General features: G+C 38.5%; 1 protein-coding gene across 15 annotated transcripts in view; it reads left to right on the plus strand.

Annotated features, from left to right (window-relative positions):
* The window catches only part of ARID1B (AT-rich interaction domain 1B), a 434,784-nt gene that overhangs the window by 34,428 nt on the left and 380,951 nt on the right, over positions 1–19,405 (plus strand). For all 15 annotated transcript variants that reach the window (XM_034428582.3, XM_087882864.1, XM_034428578.3 and 12 more), the window contains exon 2: positions 8,202–8,396. In XM_034428582.3, the coding sequence (XP_034284473.2) occupies positions 8,202–8,396 (195 nt within the window). The remainder of the gene's footprint in view (positions 1–8,201; positions 8,397–19,405) is intronic.

A 19,405-nucleotide genomic window follows, 5' to 3' on the forward strand; every position in this document is an offset into this window, starting at 1 on the left:
TAATTTGCCATAAATGCAGAGAATATATGGCCAGCATACATTTTTTCTATGTTAATATATAACTCTAGAAAATAGAGTGGATGTATTTTTGTACCTGCCCTTCCACAATGTGAAAGCCAGTGTGACTTAGCCTCTAAAATTTTTCTCACCTCTGACTTGAAAACATATTAACAGAGCAATTTGTTTTCTATATTTCAAGGCTGCATTAAATGGAATGTGTTGCCTTGCATGGTCCAGATTGGCAGCCGACAGTGTCTCAGGTAGCTGCTCTTCTCAATGTTAATGTGAGTTCTATTAAAGCCAAGGAGGCTGTGTCCCTAGGGTCATCTGCAGGAGAGTCAAAGTCAAGATTGCAACCTTAATCACATGGTCCCATTTTAATCCCCCTCTCTTTGTAGCTTCTCTTGTGCCCATTAGGTTGGGAATATTCAGTCTAAAAAGCCAACATAGTGCTAAGGTAGGAAATGTGCAGCATATGGCCATTGAGATGATGTAGCATTGGAGTTTCTGTCATCCCTTGCTGTGGGCTGTACAAGAAAGAGCTTGTGGAAACCAAATCATATCTAAATATCACATGTTGCCCATCTCTTCACTGAGTGTGTCACGAAACTTGTTAGATGCAGAAACAAGGACATAATCAGCAATATTGGAATTGTTATTAGTAACCAGCATAACTGAAAATAGTGTAGATGCTGGGAATTTTCTACCCTTATCAGTAGCAAAGCAATACCTCTACAGTTACAGGCATCAGTCTTGAGGATCCTGAGCTCTATGGCATTCGAAGAATTAAAAGTTAGATCTCAATACCGATTAGCCATCATCAGCCTCAGTATGTTTTGATTCATTCTTTTATTTCTTCCATTACAGGTTGATAACTGTGAGAATATAGGCTAGACTGCCCTTTTCCTTCTTACTCCATGAGAATAAAATCAATTTTATATATTGTATAAGTACAGGTAGAATCATAGGGAAACGTTCTGGAAGAACATATCAGACAGTTTATACTTGGAAACTATTTCGTTATCATTTTTTTATTTGATTTATTGTCTACCTTTCATCTCTTGCAAGCCCTCAATTTAAGCTCTTATTCAAAATGTTATGAACATTCATCTAGCACTTCGACTTTAAATCTGGAAATCAAAATACTGAGTGTATATTGTGAATCTGTGCAGATTCCCTAGGGGAAATTGCTCGCAACTAGGGCAGGGCTCATGAGTTACTTAAAATGTGTTGCTTTTAGGCAGTTTATCTTCATGCAGCTATAGCTGTTAGAAGTAGTTGAATTATATTGGTTTACAGCAAAATAAATTATGAGAAAATGTATTTCTTCAGTAAAGTTTTTTTTTTTTTTAAAAAAAACCCACTGAATAGAGATATGAGCGTCTTGAAGTGGGATATATCATAGTTAAACAATGCTATTGGAATTTTCCATTTTCCATTTGAGCTTTCTGTGTTGCCTTTCATTTTTATTTAAAAATGAACTTTTAAAACCTCTCCATGTTACATGGAGCGTACGAAATAGTATGTAATGTATCAATATAATGAAATGTATTCTATAGCAGAATGAAAACATTGGGTACGTCTACTAATGCTTCATAGATAGAATTCCTCACAGTTTCTTTGTCTGTGGCAACCATATGTTCCATTGTGCAGCTTCCCACAGCTTCCCTTCATCCTCAGGAACAGCCTTTGGGGGAGATATGGGAATGCAGCTGGCATAGTCCTGGTAGGTAATCAAAGCATTTGTCATTGTTTTTGTGAGCAACTGGAAAAAAAGCAGTCAAATGTTCCAAACTCCTGAAACATAAGACAAGAAACCCAGAGTAAAACTTCCAGATATAATCATAAAAAAATAGAATAATTCTCCCTTTATGGATGAAGGTTCTTTATATTGATTTCAAGAGGACTTTGATGTGATGGGTTCAAGGTAACAGGAAGTCAGGATTAAAAATAAACTAGAAGTAGGTACGCAGATAGAGGAACACAGTGCAAGATACTATAACTTACTCTTAAATAATGCAATAGCATTATAGACAACAAGCAAACCAAGTACTGTAATTAGTTTTTCTCAGTCATAGAATTCTTTCAGCCATCAGGTGGGATAAATGTGAGTAATTGGGTTTAAATGTTATTTTAACCTCTGCAAAAAGTCAAGTTGTCTTCTAGTTCATTAAAAAGGGGTGGGAGATGTTGATTGTGATTTGTTTGCTCTATACCCATAATAGAATTATCCAAAGTATAATAAATTACCTGTGAATGGTTGATACCTAACCCCAGTATTCTAAAGGTAAAATTAGAATAAATGTATAACATGCAACTGGAGGAAGTGACATTTAATTTCATTGCTTTATTTTAGAAAGGCCATCAATTTGGACTGAGGAAAGATATAGATTTCTATTTAATATTTTAAGACATATCTCTCTCCACTGCTCCACAGTTCTAAAACTCCCAGGAGAAATATGGCAAAACCTCCTCATTGCTATTATGGCCATGTAGTGCATTAAAATCATTGGACTTGGAGGGAAGTTAGGTCATCAACAAACCAGTGTAATTTTTTTCTGGGTTTTCTTTCATTTGAACACATCCTGTGAAGGAAAGCCCACCTCTTCTCTTGGTAATTGGTTTTACTGTCAAACTATTCTTCCAGTTAGGAAGGTTTTTTTTTTTTTTTTTTTAAAAACACATTCAAATAAGATCTGCCTTCTTCCAACTTTAATCCATTATTTCATGTTCTGCACACTTGAAAAGTGCAGAAAAGATCTTGACCTTGTGCTGTGTGATGTTCTTTCATGTATTTGAAGGGTGATGTCATATCTCCTCTCAGTCTTCTGCTGTCAAAGCTAAATATTCCCATTTCACTCAAGTGCTTTTCATAGGACTTCAGTTTCTAATCCCTTGTTTTTGTTTCCGTTCTCTGAATCTGCTCCAGTTTAAATACTTTTTAAAATGCAGTGTCAAGAACTAGAGAAACATTGTTCATCCAGAGTCAGAACATGTATCACTTCCTACTCTGTGAAGTCCCATAATTGCATTTCTAGAGATCTGCGGTGAATTTGTACTGGGATTTTCAGGAAGAAAGGTCTGTTTTGTAAATAGGAACCGATTGCATATCTTTAGCTTTAACTCATGACGCTAACCCAGCATTCACTGTGACTATAGATATGGAGGTAATTTTTTCCCCCTGCCTTCAAGATAGTTTCGGCTCCTCGCCATTGCTTGGACAAGTCCCTGTGGTTTTCTTGGCAAGATGTCAGAAATGGTTTGGCATTGTCATCATCCTAGGGCTGAGAGAGAGTGACTGGCTCAAGGTCACCAAGGTGGCTTTGTGCCTAGATGGGACTAGAACCCATGGTGTCCTGATTTCTAGTCTAGCTCTCAGTGGAGGGAATTATTCATATATAAATGCACATCTCTTCTGAGGAGTATATTTTCCTAGTACATACATGTTGATGTTTATGCACATTTAGCTGTTGCAATTTTTATAATTAAGTTGTGATAGAGTCTTTGAAAAATGTTGCAATAATTACTATCTATTATAATTTGGTTGATTTTAATTTTGTAGAATCTTATTTTGTATTTTTAAGATGAACTGAAGTATACTAGTAAGATTTAATCACATTTTTAATATGCCAGTAACCATTTTCTTATTGGGTATCTAACTATATTCATGTCACTGCAGGATGAATTAATTTAAATAACCCAGGTAGATATACACTTTGAATCAAATTAACATTGAAAACATAGATGAGACTAAAGAAGAAAAGAAAGCAAAACTATGTTTGGACGAGTAAATTTAGTTTACTATTAGGAGTATCTGCAAGCCCCATACATCTGAATCTAATTCCTAACAAAGTAATAATGTATGGTTACTTTAAATTACTGTTTCATCAGAGCCAATCAACTATAGTGGATAATCAAAGTGACTATGAAATTGTCAGTTCTAATTTTTAAACTCTTGACTGCTTTGGAAAGCCACCACTAAAGTCCCAAATAAGACCTAAGAGCCATGGTGGCGCAATGATTAGAATGCAATATTGCAGGCTGACTCTGCCCGCTGCCAGGAATTCGATCCTGACCAGCTCAAGGTTGACTCAGCCTTCCATCCTTCTGAGGCCAGTAAAAGGAGGACCCAGATTGTTGGGGGCAATAGGTGACTCTGTAAACCACTTAGAGAAGTCTGTAAAGTACTGTGAAACGGTATACAAGTCTAAGTGAAATTGCTAATGGGAGTAAAGGGGTATTGGTCATGGTGATTGACGGGAGAGTCCAGGATGGATGGGTTGCTCTAGTCTCGTAGCTCTATAGACTGAGTTGAATTCTGAGGACACTCCTCCCTGGTAACATTCCCCAGTTGAAAACAAAGACGAAGTGAATCTTGTAGTCCATCTCCAGTCCAAACAGTCCACCGGGTGGGACTGGATTCTCCCGTTGATCACTATGAGAAAGGGCGTATCAGGTAAGACCAACGCCGCTTCTCCATAGTATTGATGGGAGAATCCAGGATGGGACATACCAAAGCTTGGCTATCCTACGGATGGGCGCTGCTCTGGTCTGGAGTCCCCACCTCCTCATGCAAGAGAAGGCTGCCTCAGCGGAAGCATAAGTGTCTAGTCTACAGTGGCAGATGAATGGCGATGGGGATGTCCATGTCGCCGCCCGACAAATTTCCTCTACAGAAGCCTGGGTTGCCCATGCCGCTATTGTGGCTGCACTTCTAGTGGAATGCGCCGCAATCCCTTGAGGCACTGGGAGAACTTGAAGCTCATAGGCTTGGGCAATACAAGTCCGTAGCCAACAACCCACCGTGGAAGGCGTCACCCTGTGGCCCAGAGATGACAGCTGAAAGGAAACGAACAGGGACTCAGTCTTCCTGATGGAAGTGGTCCTTGAGATGTAAATGTGGAGGGCCCTCCTAACATCCTGACTATGCCATGTCTGCTCCAAGGTATGCTGAGGCCTTGGACAGAAATCAGGCAAGATTAACTTGTGTGCTTGGTGAAACAAGGAGTTAACCTTTGGAAGAAAGGCAGGGTCCAATCGCAGAACCACCCTGTTCGGATGAAAACCACAGAGGTCCTTTCTCACCGACAATGCTGCCAACTCTGAGATCCATCTGGCAGACGTGACAGCCACTAGGAAAGCCACCTTACACGAGAGGAGATGTAGGCTAGCCTCTCTTAAGAGTTCAAATGGTGCCTTGGTAAGGGTCTGTAACACCCTGGTCAAGTCCCAGGTGGGGTAGCGGTGCACTGTTGGGGGCTTTAAATTGGAGGCCCCCGTGAGGAAGGCTCTCACTCTTGGATGGTGAGTAAGAGAGCCTAAGTCCCCAAACTTCAAAACCAAAGCTAAGACTGCGACCTGTCTTTGTAAAGTGTTTGGGGATAGCCCCTTCTCCAGGCCCTCCTGCAAAAATTCCAGTACATCCACCACTGAGACCAAGGTAGGATACATCTGGCCCTTGGCACACCAGTCACTAAAAATCCTCCAAGTTGCATTGTAAATGTGTGTGGTAGAAGGTCGCCTGGATCATCTGTATGGCCCTATTGGAGAACTTCTCCCATTTCAGAAGTCTCTGCTCAACTGCCAAACAGTCAACTGGAGCCACTGAGGCTCTGGATGGATGATGGGACCTTGGCTGAGGGAGACTCTCCGGGGGAATCCTCCAGGGTCTGGCGATCAACAGGCCGACCAGGTTGACGAACCACGGTCCTCTGGGCCAGTGGGGAGCTACCAACAGGACCTCCACCCTCTCTGACAACACCCTCCTGATTACTGCTGGAATCAGGGGAAGGGAGGGGAAGGCATACAATAGACCCCTGGGCCATGGGCATCATAGTGCATCTACCCCTTCTGCCCCTGGTGCTGGGAACCGTGCAATGAATCTGGGAAGGTGAGAGTTTGACAGAGAGGCAAAGAGATCCAGAATCGGGTGGCCAAATTGATCTGAGAGTTCTACAAAGACTGGGATGTAGGCGCCACTCCGCCTGGTCGACAGTGGTCTGGTTCAACCAGTCTGCCTGCACATTAGGTACTCCCGCAATGTGCTCCGCCCTGAGCAATAATAGATGAGTCTCTGCCCACTGGCACAATGTCTCTGCTTCCTTCATGAGGGACTTCGACCGAGTTTCCCCCCCCCTGCCAATTGATGTGGGCTTTTGTTGCCGCATTGTCTGTCAGGAGGAGGACATGATGTCCTACAACCCCTGAGGGCCAAGCGGGCTGCCCTGAGCTCCAGCCAATTTATGTTGTGGTGGAGCTCCTGCCGTGTCCACTGTCCCTGGGCAACCTGGGATGCAAAGTGGGCCCCCCACTGAAGAGGCTGGTATCAGACATTATCATCAGTCTGTCCAGTTCCTTGTAGAAACAGCCCCTTGTGATGGCTCTGGCCCCCCACCAATGGAATGACCGAAGCACCCCTGGTGGTAGTCAAACCCTTGCCTGTGAGGTACTGTAATCCGCCCTTTGGTAGGGGAGCAGAAACCATTGGAGCGGCTTGGCGTGGAACTGTGCCCAAGACACTATGGCAAGACAAGATATCATTTTCCCCAGGAGCTGGGACAGCAACACCAATAGTACTACTCTGTTTGTCCGAATTTGGCCTATTATGGCCTTGATGCTGTCCTGGTGCTTCTGGGAAAGAAAGACCTGTCCAGTTATTGTGTCTATGAGTGCCCCTAAGTGCACTAGTCTTGTCGTGGGTACAAGGTGACATTTGTCCAGGTTGATGGAGAATTTGTGATCCCGAAGGATCCAGGTCGTCATGCCTTCTGCCACCAGTAACCTCTCACCGACCAGTACGCTCCCATAGAGAGGGGCTTCTCAGGGTGCCGTCGGCCAAACAGTGTCGACTGACGGCCCCCAGGGGGAGAGTCTTCTCTGTGGGGGCCCCTGCCATCTGGAACGAGCTCTCCCCAGAGATACGGAGGATTCCGGATCTGCGCGCTTTCCGCCGTGCCCTCAAAACATTCCTATTCCAGCACGCTGGCCTGGCCTGGCCTAACCTCTCTTTTAAATTGCATTTTAAATTTGTCGATTTAAATCACAATTTAAATCACAATTTAAATCACTAGTAAAAAGGCTTGATTTAAATTAACTCAATATAAATCATAATTTTTAAAAAGCAACTGTCATCTCTGTCCCGCAGCAGTTCCTCCTCTGACCCACTGTTGACAGTCCCAATATTGCAGAATATACAGCCTCATGCTACATAACTAAGCTCCATTTCATGCTGAATAAATTAAATTATTAATGTATCTTAAATAGAAAACTATCTTTAGATAGGTTTTTTACTCTAAAAGCACTTTGTTAAAATAAATTTCATAAAAATAAAAAAAATCTGATTTAAAAAGAAAATCTGATTTTAATTTTTTTTAAAAAAATAATCAACTTTTATCCACCCTGTTCTCCTCTAAACATATTGACTTTTGTTGAATTACTAAATTCCATGCAAAAAGTAAATAGAAACAGATCATTCCTCAGTTTAAGAAACACTGAATAATTTAATTGTCTATAGAAAGGAACAGAGATTGTCATTTACCTTTTTTGAGATGTGAAAACTTTAAAAATATTTGTGCCATTTACTACATATTTGAGTAATATTAGCTGATATGTATGTTATTGCATATTGCACTATGCTTTGCATTGCTTTTACCCATTGTGAGCTGCCCAGAGTTGCTGTGTGAGATGGATAGCTATATAAATCAAATAAATAAAAAAGGAAGCAGGGATTTGCTGTAACTGTATTTTATGTGCCACCAACAAAAACTAGGATATTATTATTATTTTCTGAACTCAAAACAAAAATCATACCTTTTGATGTAAACTATATTGTATGATTTTCTTATTGACTTGGAATAAAAAATGAAAAAAACAACAACAACCCTGTGAACAGTGGTAAAGATGGAGCAATTAGATTATTTATGTAAACTATTATCTGGTATTGTCTGAATTCCCATTGCCAACGATGCATCCTTAAGGACTTTCATCCTTGTGTAATTGCTGTGGAACTTATATGAACATGTTTCTCTGGAACAAAGTTGAACCTAAACTGCAATTTAAAAATTAAACTTTTTTTAATCTGTTAGCAGATTTCATTTCAGAATGAAAACTTGTTTTAAACTGCACCAACTAAGTGATTTTCAAAATTATTCATGCAGTGGACTAAAATATTGCTTTTATCATTTCCCTCCTCTAATCAATAGGGCAACCCAATGGATCCAATGGTAATGAAAAGACCTCAGTTGTTTGCAGTTGGCAACAGCCCCCATGCCCAGTCCCAGCCCGGCAGTCCATATCCAGGGCAGTCATATGGGCCACCAGGTCCCCAGCGTTTTCCAATGGCAATGCAGACCCGGACTCCTAGTTCCATGGGAGGAATGCAATATCCACAGCAACAGGTTTGTTATGTTCCTTTCTGATTATCTGCTTTTGTTCTGTAAAGTGATACTTAGTCCACACATCTCTTTCAGCGTATCCTTCATTTAGGAGTGGGAAAAGGAAAAAGAAAGCTAATTTGTAATTTATTAGTTTTCTTTTTAGATTTTATTTTCTTTTGTCAGTGATAAATATATCAATTTAAAAAGAGGATATATTATTCATCAAATATATTCTCTGGATTTGTGATCTTTTTTATTTGTTCAGCTGCCATAAGCCTTCCGCTGCTAGTCATTTCTTCATCGTAAATAATAATACTGAAGAGGGCTGGTTGATTGAAATGAATATACTATTGGTCAGCACAACAACTGTTGCAATTTACGATACAAGTTCTTGGAAGACATAAAAAGTAGTACATGCTTTACATGTGTATGTATTACAGCATCCTCCTTTCTCCCTCCAACTCAAACAGCAGGGAAGGGTTTTCTTACGTCCAACAAGAAGAATGTAGATTCTCTGATTAAGCTGTTTATTGAAGAGTGTGCTTTTCATAAATGCATTTTTTTTAAAGAAAAGATATTAAATATGGCAAAGGTAGAAAATAATGAACAGGCAGGCAGGTATATTTATTGCATTGGCATGGAATATTCAATAATTAGCTGTGCATTCACAGTTTTGTTGATTGTGTCTGATTCATAAATCTCTTACCATACAATTTGCTTGAGGTTTAGATTGCTAAGAGTATAGCAGCAAAGGTGACTACTTTGTGGGAGATGGGTAGCTTCACTAAACAGTGGCAAGAAATTTATTTTGGTGTTTCTTAATAGTGCAATTGCAAGTGATAGATTTTAAAAGACAGTAACCTGACAGTAACTTGGAAACAAAGAGGAAGACAGCATTTACTTCTTAGCTTAATTAAAGTTACTACTGGTTTATCCCACGATGCTCTTTATTTTAGAAAGGAGTATTGCTATCTTAAACGTAGTATTGCATTTTTTTACTTGTGGAAAAAGGCTTTAAAAAAAAAAAGTAAATCTATTAGAAGGCAATGATCTGATGCAGCAATTGGCCACTGTCCCTATCTGTCTTCTTGTAGCATTAGAATAATTGGATGAGAAATATGGTTATGAGTACTAATACTCTTTGGGGAAGTAGTAGGAAGATAATTACAACATTGAATTTTTATTAAATGGACATCAACACCTAGGGATAATTTTGTTTGGACAGGCTCCAGAGTTTCATATGTTTAGCTTGTAAATCCAGTTCTTGTCCTTAGTGCTTATATCTTATATGTCAAAATGAAAAATAAACAGTGTTAAAATTTCAGAATGCAGACGTGCCAATGATGTCTTCAGTGGAGACAGCTGTCTATAAGGAAAACTAAGCTAAAAATTGCTTAAGAATTTGGATGGGTTATATTATGTACAGATATTATTAGGTGGGATTTATAAATGAATTCAACTTTTTTTAAATAAACAGATGTATGTATTTATTTATGTTCAATAGATTCTAGGTAGCTTGCAGTAATAAAACTACATAGACCTCATATTCAAGAAGTGGGTATTCATAGGATCCCCTCCCAGCTAAACTCCATTGGGTGAGCAGATTTCATCTGAAGCATCTGGTTCATAAAGATAAGGAGACCCTATACCACAGCCATCCCCAACATTTATGGCTTGGCAGCCTGGGGGGGGGGAGGGAGAGAGAAACTGACCGGTAGAAGTGGTGGGCTGATGCGTGTGTACATGGACCGGTCCGCCACTCGTGTGACTTGAGCTGCGTGTGCTGCCAACCTGCCACTTGCACAATTTGAGCTGCACACAAGTGTACACCAGCCAACTGCTCGGGTGGCTCATTTCCAAACCAGCCACAGCCCGGTAAGGGGCTGCAGCCCAGGGGTTGGTGACTCCTGCTATACCACATAGGACTGTATAAGGTAGTGGTCCCCAACCTTTTTATCGCCGCGGCCCGCTGAGCACACGCAGGGGTGGGGGCACGGCCCAGGAGCTTTTGCGCACAGCCCATTGCGCACGGCCCAGGAGCCTTTGCGCTGCAGCGTTCATGTCCCCCGGCCGCTGCGCGGCCCGGTGCCAGGTACTCCACGGCCCGGCACCGGTCCGCGGACCGGGGGTTGGGGACCACTGGTATAAGGCATTTACTTTGAATGTGGTTGGGAAGTTTATTGGCAGCCAATATAGCTTCTGCAGAATAGGTATTATTCTATTATATTTTACTTGGCATACAAAGGAACTAGCCTAAATCAAGGGCCTTCAGCAATCTGAAACTTGGGTTAAAATTGAGGGTTTTGAAATGAGAATAGAAATCAATTTTTGCTCTCTCCCTATCCCTGCAATGACTGCTTAACCCACATCATATTTTGTTGTGGGGATAAAATGAAGAGAGATATTGAGCCTTGAGCTCCTGCAGTCAGGGAGGATATAAATCTAGCATATAAAATTCAAAAGATGTGGCAGATATGCAGAATGTGGAGCAAAGAAGGATTATGACAAAACCGAATGGAATTTGAAATTTTTCATTTTACACATATAGTGTATTTTGAAGTGTCAGAAAACAGCTCATGTTTTATAGTATATTCTGTGCTTTTCAAATTAAATGTTGGGGTTTTTTTGTGTGTATTTAGCACATTTGTAGAAAAAAATCCCACAATTCTTTATTTGTGATATGGAAGCATGCTTAGAAAGTGCTGTTATCAGCAGTTAATAAGGATACCAAAAATTTGTGAGCTTAATAGAATTTGACATATTGCCAAATACTATCCATCTGCTAAAGAAAGACATGTTGCTTTTCAGTTTTGAATGTTTTCTGTGAAATAACAATGGTTGCTTTCAAACCAAAAATACTGGTTTACTCTTCAGAGTATAATCCAAAATAAAGATGTAATAAAAGCAGATCTCATTAACATATTTAAAAATTAATTAGTTACTTCAAAACATACACATTTTTTTTTTAATTTTCTAACTCTGGAAATCCAATGCATTCTTAAAAATTATCAAAATGATTTCTAATTTGTTATAGATTGAAAAACTATAAAAAAAATTGCAGGTGTCTGAATCTTTTGTAGTCACATAGAAATAAATGAGTACTGTATATACGGTTTGCAAGGATACATCTTCTAATTTTGTAATTTGGGCCTAAAGGAGGTATAACCCCGATAACAATTATCTATTGGAGAATAATATTCTGAACAGCTGGAAAGCTGGTGAGAAGGGAATCCAGACTGATAATATGGTAAGATTGGGGACTTTTGAAAGTACTTTCATGTTGACAATATTCTGAAAATAAGATTTAAATTCTAAGAAACAGAAATGAGTTAGAGCACACAGTGTAAATCACCAAGCAAAAATGCTGATTTAACTCACTGATAAGATTTAAATCATTTTTTCCACTGATAATGATTTAAAAAGAGATTCTGATCACTAAAACACATTTATTCAGAACACAGTACAACATATTCATATAATCTTTAGAATTACAACCATCTTAGTTAGCCTAATTTCAATAAAAATAATAATTGGGGATTTCAAAAAGGGAACGATTTTCACAAGATGCAATATTGAAATAGGAGTCGATGCTGGTAGGTTGCACAGTGTGTGTGTAATATAGCCTTTTATTCATTCTTACGCAATTGTATCATTTCCACGATGTTGAGATAGCATTTAATTTTAAAGGCTCTTTTTAATAAGAAAGAAATTTAATATTTAATCCACATTTTTAAAAAAATCAGAATGTATTCAATTTCTTAGGATCTGGTTTATGCTGCTGCTGCTGATGCTTTAATAGAATACAGAAAGATGCTTTTTGTGCTGTAATGTAGAGCCCAAACACCACATGCTGAACTGGAGGTGAGAGATTGCTGCAACCATGCAGATTGTCTACTTAAAGATATCTGCCTTAGCAAGTCAAAGGTTCATCATAATGAAAAATGAGGCTATACAATAAGAAATAATGTGATTATTGGACAAGACTTTTTAAAAGGCCACCTTAAGAATTGTGCAATCATAGATTACACATAATCACAGAATTACCCCATTTGTTCCATGGCTTATGCAGAAGCCTGAATTTACACGGCCTTATAAATTTTTATGTATAAGATTCTCTAAGTAGGGGTATGTTACTAATGCTGTCTGTACTGCTGGGAAATGTTTAGTGTTTCCCCCTTTCTGTGTGATGTTAAGCCTCATTGACTAAATTGAAAAAGGCTGCTCATAGCAGGATAAGGTTTTATGTTGTATTGTCTCCTTTGGAATTATCCTTTCCATTAAGTATAATTCGCTCTATGGAGGGAGGTGAGCATAGATTACGGATAATCACAGAATCAAATTTGACACAAGAAAGAAACTTTATGGTAGCTTAGCTCTACATCTTAACTGTGGTCATTGACAATGTTTACTGAATAAAATCCCAAAAGCAGTACAATTGAATTATTATGGAAACTAGAAACAGTACAATGATTTCTTCCTCTAAACTGATGTAGGGAATTGTTGGTTAAAAAGAAAATGCTTGCTGTCTTGAGAGAGTAATATTGTTTGAATTAGATGACACAATAGTATCAGGAAATAGCATTAGGGCTAGAGCTGACACTTGTGTCTTTCAATATATACATTTGAGTAAATCGGTTGTTGAAATTATTGCATTAAATATCTACCAAAAACTAAGTCATTGTGTTTATTAAAGAATTGTGATCAGTTGTAAACAGAAATCCACACAGTACATATGACAGCAGAAGAACCCCATATGGTACCATTAATGGACACCATCAGGACCTGCAATTGCTAAACTGATTTCCTTCGGATTTCCTCCCTTCCTTTTCTGATGGGCAGAATTAATATGTTAACATTCTGTGCAGATCTTGGTCTGGTAATTAAGTATGCAATTAGTAGCAGTAAGTCAGAGGTAGCATATATTTTGCAAAATTCTCATGATAGATGCGTTTTTGTCACTGAATTTTATATCCATTTGAGAAGGCAAGAACAACTTAAGTGGATTAACGTTTGGATTCTTTTGCCTATGCAAAATGATCTTCTTGAACCAGATCAATTGTAATCAGGGGTGAAATGCTCCCGGTTCGGACTGGATCACCTGATCCGGTAGCGATGGCACGATCATCAGAGGCTTTTTTTTCTTTTAAAAGCATTTTTACAACCGCTTCCGCCGAAAAAATGCTTTTAAAAGTAAAAAAAAAAAGCCTCTGATGATCACGCAGATCAGCTGGGATCGTCAGAGGCTTTTCAAAGCATTTTTTTCTGCAACCTCTTCGCTGAAGAGGTTGTAACCTCTTTGCTGAAGAGGTTGTAGAAAAAATGCTTTGAAAAGTTAGGAAAAAAAAATGGCCACGCCCACCCAGTCACATTACCTCCCACCACCAAGCCATGCCCACAGAACCGGTAGTAACAAATTTTACATTTCACCTCTGATTATAATGTTCAATCAAGAGTCAGTGAAGCATGTTCAAAAAGCAACACATATTTGTGTTTTTGCCGATTTTTCTCCTTTTGCAGAGTGGATATAAGCAAAAGCATCAGTTTTTTTTATTTAAAATTTTATTTAAAATTAGTCTCCAATTTCAAACTGAGTGACTTGTTTAATTTGTCTATTTAATTTTTCCCAATTGTCGGTTTATAATTTTTCTTAAATTTTGACATTGTCTCTTAATTTCCTGTATCGTTTATGCAATAAGTATTAGATGTTCTCTTAAATATTAACAAGTTGAAGAATATCATACTCTATACCAGAAAATAAATTTCAGTTTTCAGTATGAAATGATGCTCTCTAAGGAAAAATAAATAAGATCTGCTGGTGATATTTATGACAAGGCAACAAATAATGTTGTTTTCCCTGTAATTCTAAGATCAGGCTTGTTAATGTATCCTAAAATAGAATAAATTAAATCAGAATATAGAACAGAACATGTTTAAACCTTAGCATTGCTGTCAACATCAGCTTGGAGATTAAATCCAAAAGTATATCTCTAATTACATAATGTGTTAAGAGTTGTAGCCCGTATGTTCTTTATTTTGCTTTGAGTTCCTTTAATTGATATAAAACCTCCCTGGCTCAGGTCAAATAATATACCCTTTGAAGAAAAAATGGCATAGGAAAAAAAAAGTGGGATAAACAACAAAGAGGAAAATATGGGCCGGCAGAATGGATTTTCCCTTTCTCTTGTATTGCTCTTCAAAATGCCTTTTTGTTTTTGAGGGGGTGGGAGAAATTGAGGAGTTTCTGCATATGAAATTGGGATAAAGCAGGGGTGTCAAACTCACATTGTCACGTTGTTGTCATATGACGTATCATGACTTTTTTCCCCTTTGCTAAACTGGGCGTGGGCGTGCCAGCACATGACGCATCAGGCCTGCGGGCCGCAAGTTTGACAGCCCTGGGATAAAGTGATCCAAAAGAAGGAGGTAGACATCTTATTGCATGAATGTTACTTGCCAACATAAAATGCCAACATCCAGTGTATACGCACACACAAACACACACAAACATAAACACACACACCCCAGCAGGTTGCCCTAGCTTAGAGGCCTTGATTGTGCTTGCTAAGAGCAATAATGTACCAGTAGATTCATTGTTACCTTCTTTTAATGATTTAATGTTTTCTGTTTTCAAGGTTCTATTTTGACATTTACCATCACACTTGTTTTGAAATAGACTATTGGCTCACATGTAGGAAAGCACATAAAATAAACTTGAAAATTAGGGCTACATAAATTACTAATGGCATTATCTACTTACCTTCCATTTAATAGAAAAGTTCCAAACCGCTATTTTGGCATTATGCAACCCTTCTTAATAAACATTTTCAAAATACCAATGATCCTCAGCTTACAACCACAATTGAGCCCAACATTTCCATTGCCAAACAAGTCAGTTATTAAGTGAGTTTTGCCCCATTTTACGACCTTTTTTGGCACAATTATTAAGCAAATTACTGTAGTTGTTAAGTGAATTATGTGGTCATTAAGTGAATCTGGCTCTCCGACTGATTTTGCTTATCAGAAGCTGGCTAGGAAGGTTACGAAGGGTGATCACATGACTCCAGGAAAGTGCAGTTGTCAAAAATACCGGCCAGTTGCCAAATGCCCAAATTTGGATAATGTGACCATGGGGATGTTGCAACGGTCATAAGTGTGAAAACTGGTCAAAGTTTTTTTTTTTTAGTGCTATGGTAACTTTGAGCTAAGTTGAGGACCCCTGTAAAAGGAAAAACAAAACTGTTTTTAACTTCAAGCATTTGAAGCTGATGGTATAAATATTAAAACCAGAAGTAGGAAATTTCTCTCTTCTCCCCCCCTCTCCCCCTCCCCTCCCCTCTCCCTCCCTCTCTCTCTCCCTCTCTCGCACATCTTGACTCTAGTCCGTTCTTTCTGTATATATATTTTTAAAGAGAAAGTCTATGTATTTGCCATACGCTAAATAAATAAAATTTTAAAGAGAACTATGAGTAAGTCATCCTACTTCAGAATTCCTAAAGTTTGTAACACTGTGGTTGTCCTATTACTTTCTTTCCATTTGAGTAAGGAGGGAAAACATTATCTTCCATCCCCTCTTCTCCATAATTATGTCTTCCTTTGCCATCCTTCAAAAGTGGCAGGCAAAATGGTAAGGAGCTCCTTTCTGTTACAAGATTAAGCGGCCTGGATCTTTTCCATTTGGTAAAACATATAAGGCTCAAGGTAAGGAAGATGAAAGTTTACAGTGGTCTGTGTAAAATGAAATGTTCTGAGAGGAGTATCGCTCTCAGTACTTGAACTCAAGATCATCCAGTTCAGTAGAATGGAGCATAGGCAAAAAAGAAACTCGTTCACATTTTGCATAATTCACGGCCATATGGTAAAAGCCCACTAGCTTTTGATAGCTTTAATAGAGAATTGGACAAAATCCATAGATTGCTGTTAGTCATGAATACTTTATTGAGCCTCCTATGTTTATAGGCAACATGCCACGGAATACCATCTGCTGGGATGAACAGTGGGAGAGAAAGCTTCCTAGAGGAATCTGATAGGACTATGCACAGTTTGAAAATATTTGTAAGAAACACTTTGGACCTTCCATGAGCACTGCTCCTCTGGTGTTTTTTAAAGCAGCCCATCTTTTTTCATGCTTCAGCTTATAAAGAAATGGTGGCTGCTTTAAGTTCTGCATTAACATTGAACAGTTGACTCCTTATAGAAGCTACTATTTGTTGTTCAGGATGGTTCAGAAGTCCGAAAAATTTAATGAAGAGTAGTTAGGTGCTGTGCTCATTCTCATGTGAGATCTGAAGCACTTCTGAATCATTTTCAGAATAATTGATATTATTCTGATACAGGAATCTGAGTGATCATTATGAACTTTCAGTAGTACCTAGCAAGTGGCATAACAATAAATTCTGACTTTCCATAAACTCACCCCTGCATTCAGTAATAGCTGAAGCACCACAAATTTGGCATAGTTATATTAGTTGCTTTATTTAAGATGAGAAAAAAAGCTACAGTATCTGCCTACTGCAAGATAATGAAGAAAAGTTTGCTTTGAGTCACAACTCAATGGAGTCTCATGTTCAAGGACTCTTGAAACCAAGCGAATGCCTCACTAGATAAGGAAGGATCCATCTCTAGTAGTGTTCTGGACGTTTTTTGAGACCTGAATTTTCTGGGGAATCTATTATGTTGGGAGGGTGAATAAAATGTTCTCCTGATTAAGTATGATTATAATGCAGAAGTTCTGACTTTTATTTATATTATTTAATTTTTAATTCATGATGCTCTAAGTCAGATTGATTGGAGTAGCATATAGGTATGAGTGAGTGAATGGGTGAGTGAGGAGGAAGGAAGGAAGGAAGGAAGGAAGGGCAGGGAAGGGAAGGGAAGGGAAGGGAAGGGAAGGAAGGAAGGAAGGAAGGAAGGAAGGAAGGAAGGAAGGAAGGAAGGAAGGAAGGAAGGAAGGAAGGAAATAATTACATAATTCTTTTCTTTCCAGCATTTCAAAGCAATAAAAACTGGCTATTATTTTCCTAATCTTAAGCACCAGGGGTATCTTGTTCCATGATAACATAGCAATTCTTCCTGGCCTGAGAATGGTTAATTCCCATTACACTAGCTTTAGAGTTATACCAAATTTCTTGGCTGTTCTGCTTTTAAGGGAAGAATAGGAAAAAAATATATTATTAACATAACCAAGAGAGCTATTTGAAAAAAGTTCTAGATTTTGGAGTTAAGAGAATTTACTAAGATTAGTTATAATTTAGATGGTAGTACAGAAAGTCCTCAACTTAGGACCACAATTGAGCCCAATATTTCTGTTGCTAAGTGAGACATTTGTTAAGTGAATATTGTCTCATTTTATGACCTTTCTTGCCACATTTGTTAAGTAAATCTCTGCAATTAAGTTAATAACACGATTGTTAAATGAATCTGGCTTCTCTATTGAGTTTGCTAGTCAGAAGGTTGCCAAACGTGATCACATGATAGCAGGACACTGCAACTGCCATAAATATGAATCAATTGCCAAGCATCTGAATTTTGATGGTGTGATGATGGGGATGCTGCCAACAGTCATAAGTGTGAAAATTGGTCATAAGTCACTTTTTTCACTGCTGTTGTAACTTTGAACGGTCACTAAACAAGCTATTGTAAGTCGAGGACTACCTGTATTATAACCTCAGGAGCTTGTATGGAAGACTAAAATGCCTGGTGGTTGAGGGAAGATCTTTTAAAGAAGAGGAATGGAGATAGTGACATAATGGGACATTTTGGAGAAGAAGAACCCACGGTACTGTGAAGTTTTCAATCTTAATTTACAAGAATTAGGCAGAATCCTGAATGCCAGAGCTGAAAGTCAGTATCAATGCTATTGATACTGATTATGTAAGACATGATCATTCACTTTATTCCTGCTGATGAAAATGCAAAAGAGTACTTTCCTATTGATACAGGGTTTGCTGAAACATCGTTACTCTCTTGTTTATAATACTCCTGTGGATGCTTTTGCACAGAGTAGTATGTGTCAGAGCTTGAAATACTCTTGTGAAGTTCTCTTTGAACAGATAGCACAGGACAAGTTCTAGCACATAGTTGCTTGACATGCAGCCGCCTACCACTAGGAAAGAATGTCTTACTTGCATTATTTAACCTGATCTGCTTCAAAGTTTGCCAGTTATTTTGCAGTTTAAATACTGGTCTATAAGTAATTTCTGCGCTTCCATATTGAATCATTGCATATATTCTTTGAACAAAGCAAGGTAGCAGTGGGAACTATTGAATAGGCTAAAGCAAACTATCATTGGCTAGGAGATATAAATCTTTACAATCTTTGTTAGTATGAACCCACTTTTGTTTTGAACTGCAGCATATTGTGCATCCTTGTATTGCACAAGATGAAAATCATAAAATTACTGCCTGTAAGTATGTAATAGATGTATAAGCAGTAGAGCTCTAAAGAGTTCATTAGATATTAATTACCTTCCTATTCTTATATTAACATTTCAACATTTTAGCTTTACAGATTATTCACATTCTCATGTCTTCACACTGAGTCTTAAGAAACTGCCTTACATCAAATCAGATGACTGATCCATCTAGCCCAGAATTATTAATATCTGATTGGTGGTGGCTGACCAGCATTTCAGGCAAGATATTTTCTAGTTCTAGCTATTATGAGAGGAATTATTATTATTATTATTATTATTATTATTATTATTATTATTATTATTATTATTTTATTTCTATACTGCCCTTCTCCTGTGGGACTCAGGGCGGTGTACAGCCAGGATAAAACATTGCGTACAAAATTTAAAAACAATTTAAAAAACAATTAAATAATTTCGGCCCAAGATATTAAAAATAACCCAATTTAAACCAAATTCAATTAAAACTGAGAGGATGGGATCAAGCCAGCCCAGCTAGATGGAATAGGTGTGTTTTCAGGGCCCGACGAAAAGTCCGGAGGTCTGATATCGTGTGTATCTCAGGGGTAGGTCATTCCAGAGGGCGGGTGCTGCCACAGAGAAGGCTCTCCCCCGGGGGTC

The sequence above is a fragment of the Pantherophis guttatus genome, chromosome 1 (assembly GCF_059756535.1).
Source record: "Pantherophis guttatus breed Tessera chromosome 1, ASM5975653v1, whole genome shotgun sequence".
NCBI classification, from domain to species: Eukaryota; Metazoa; Chordata; class Lepidosauria; order Squamata; family Colubridae; genus Pantherophis; species Pantherophis guttatus.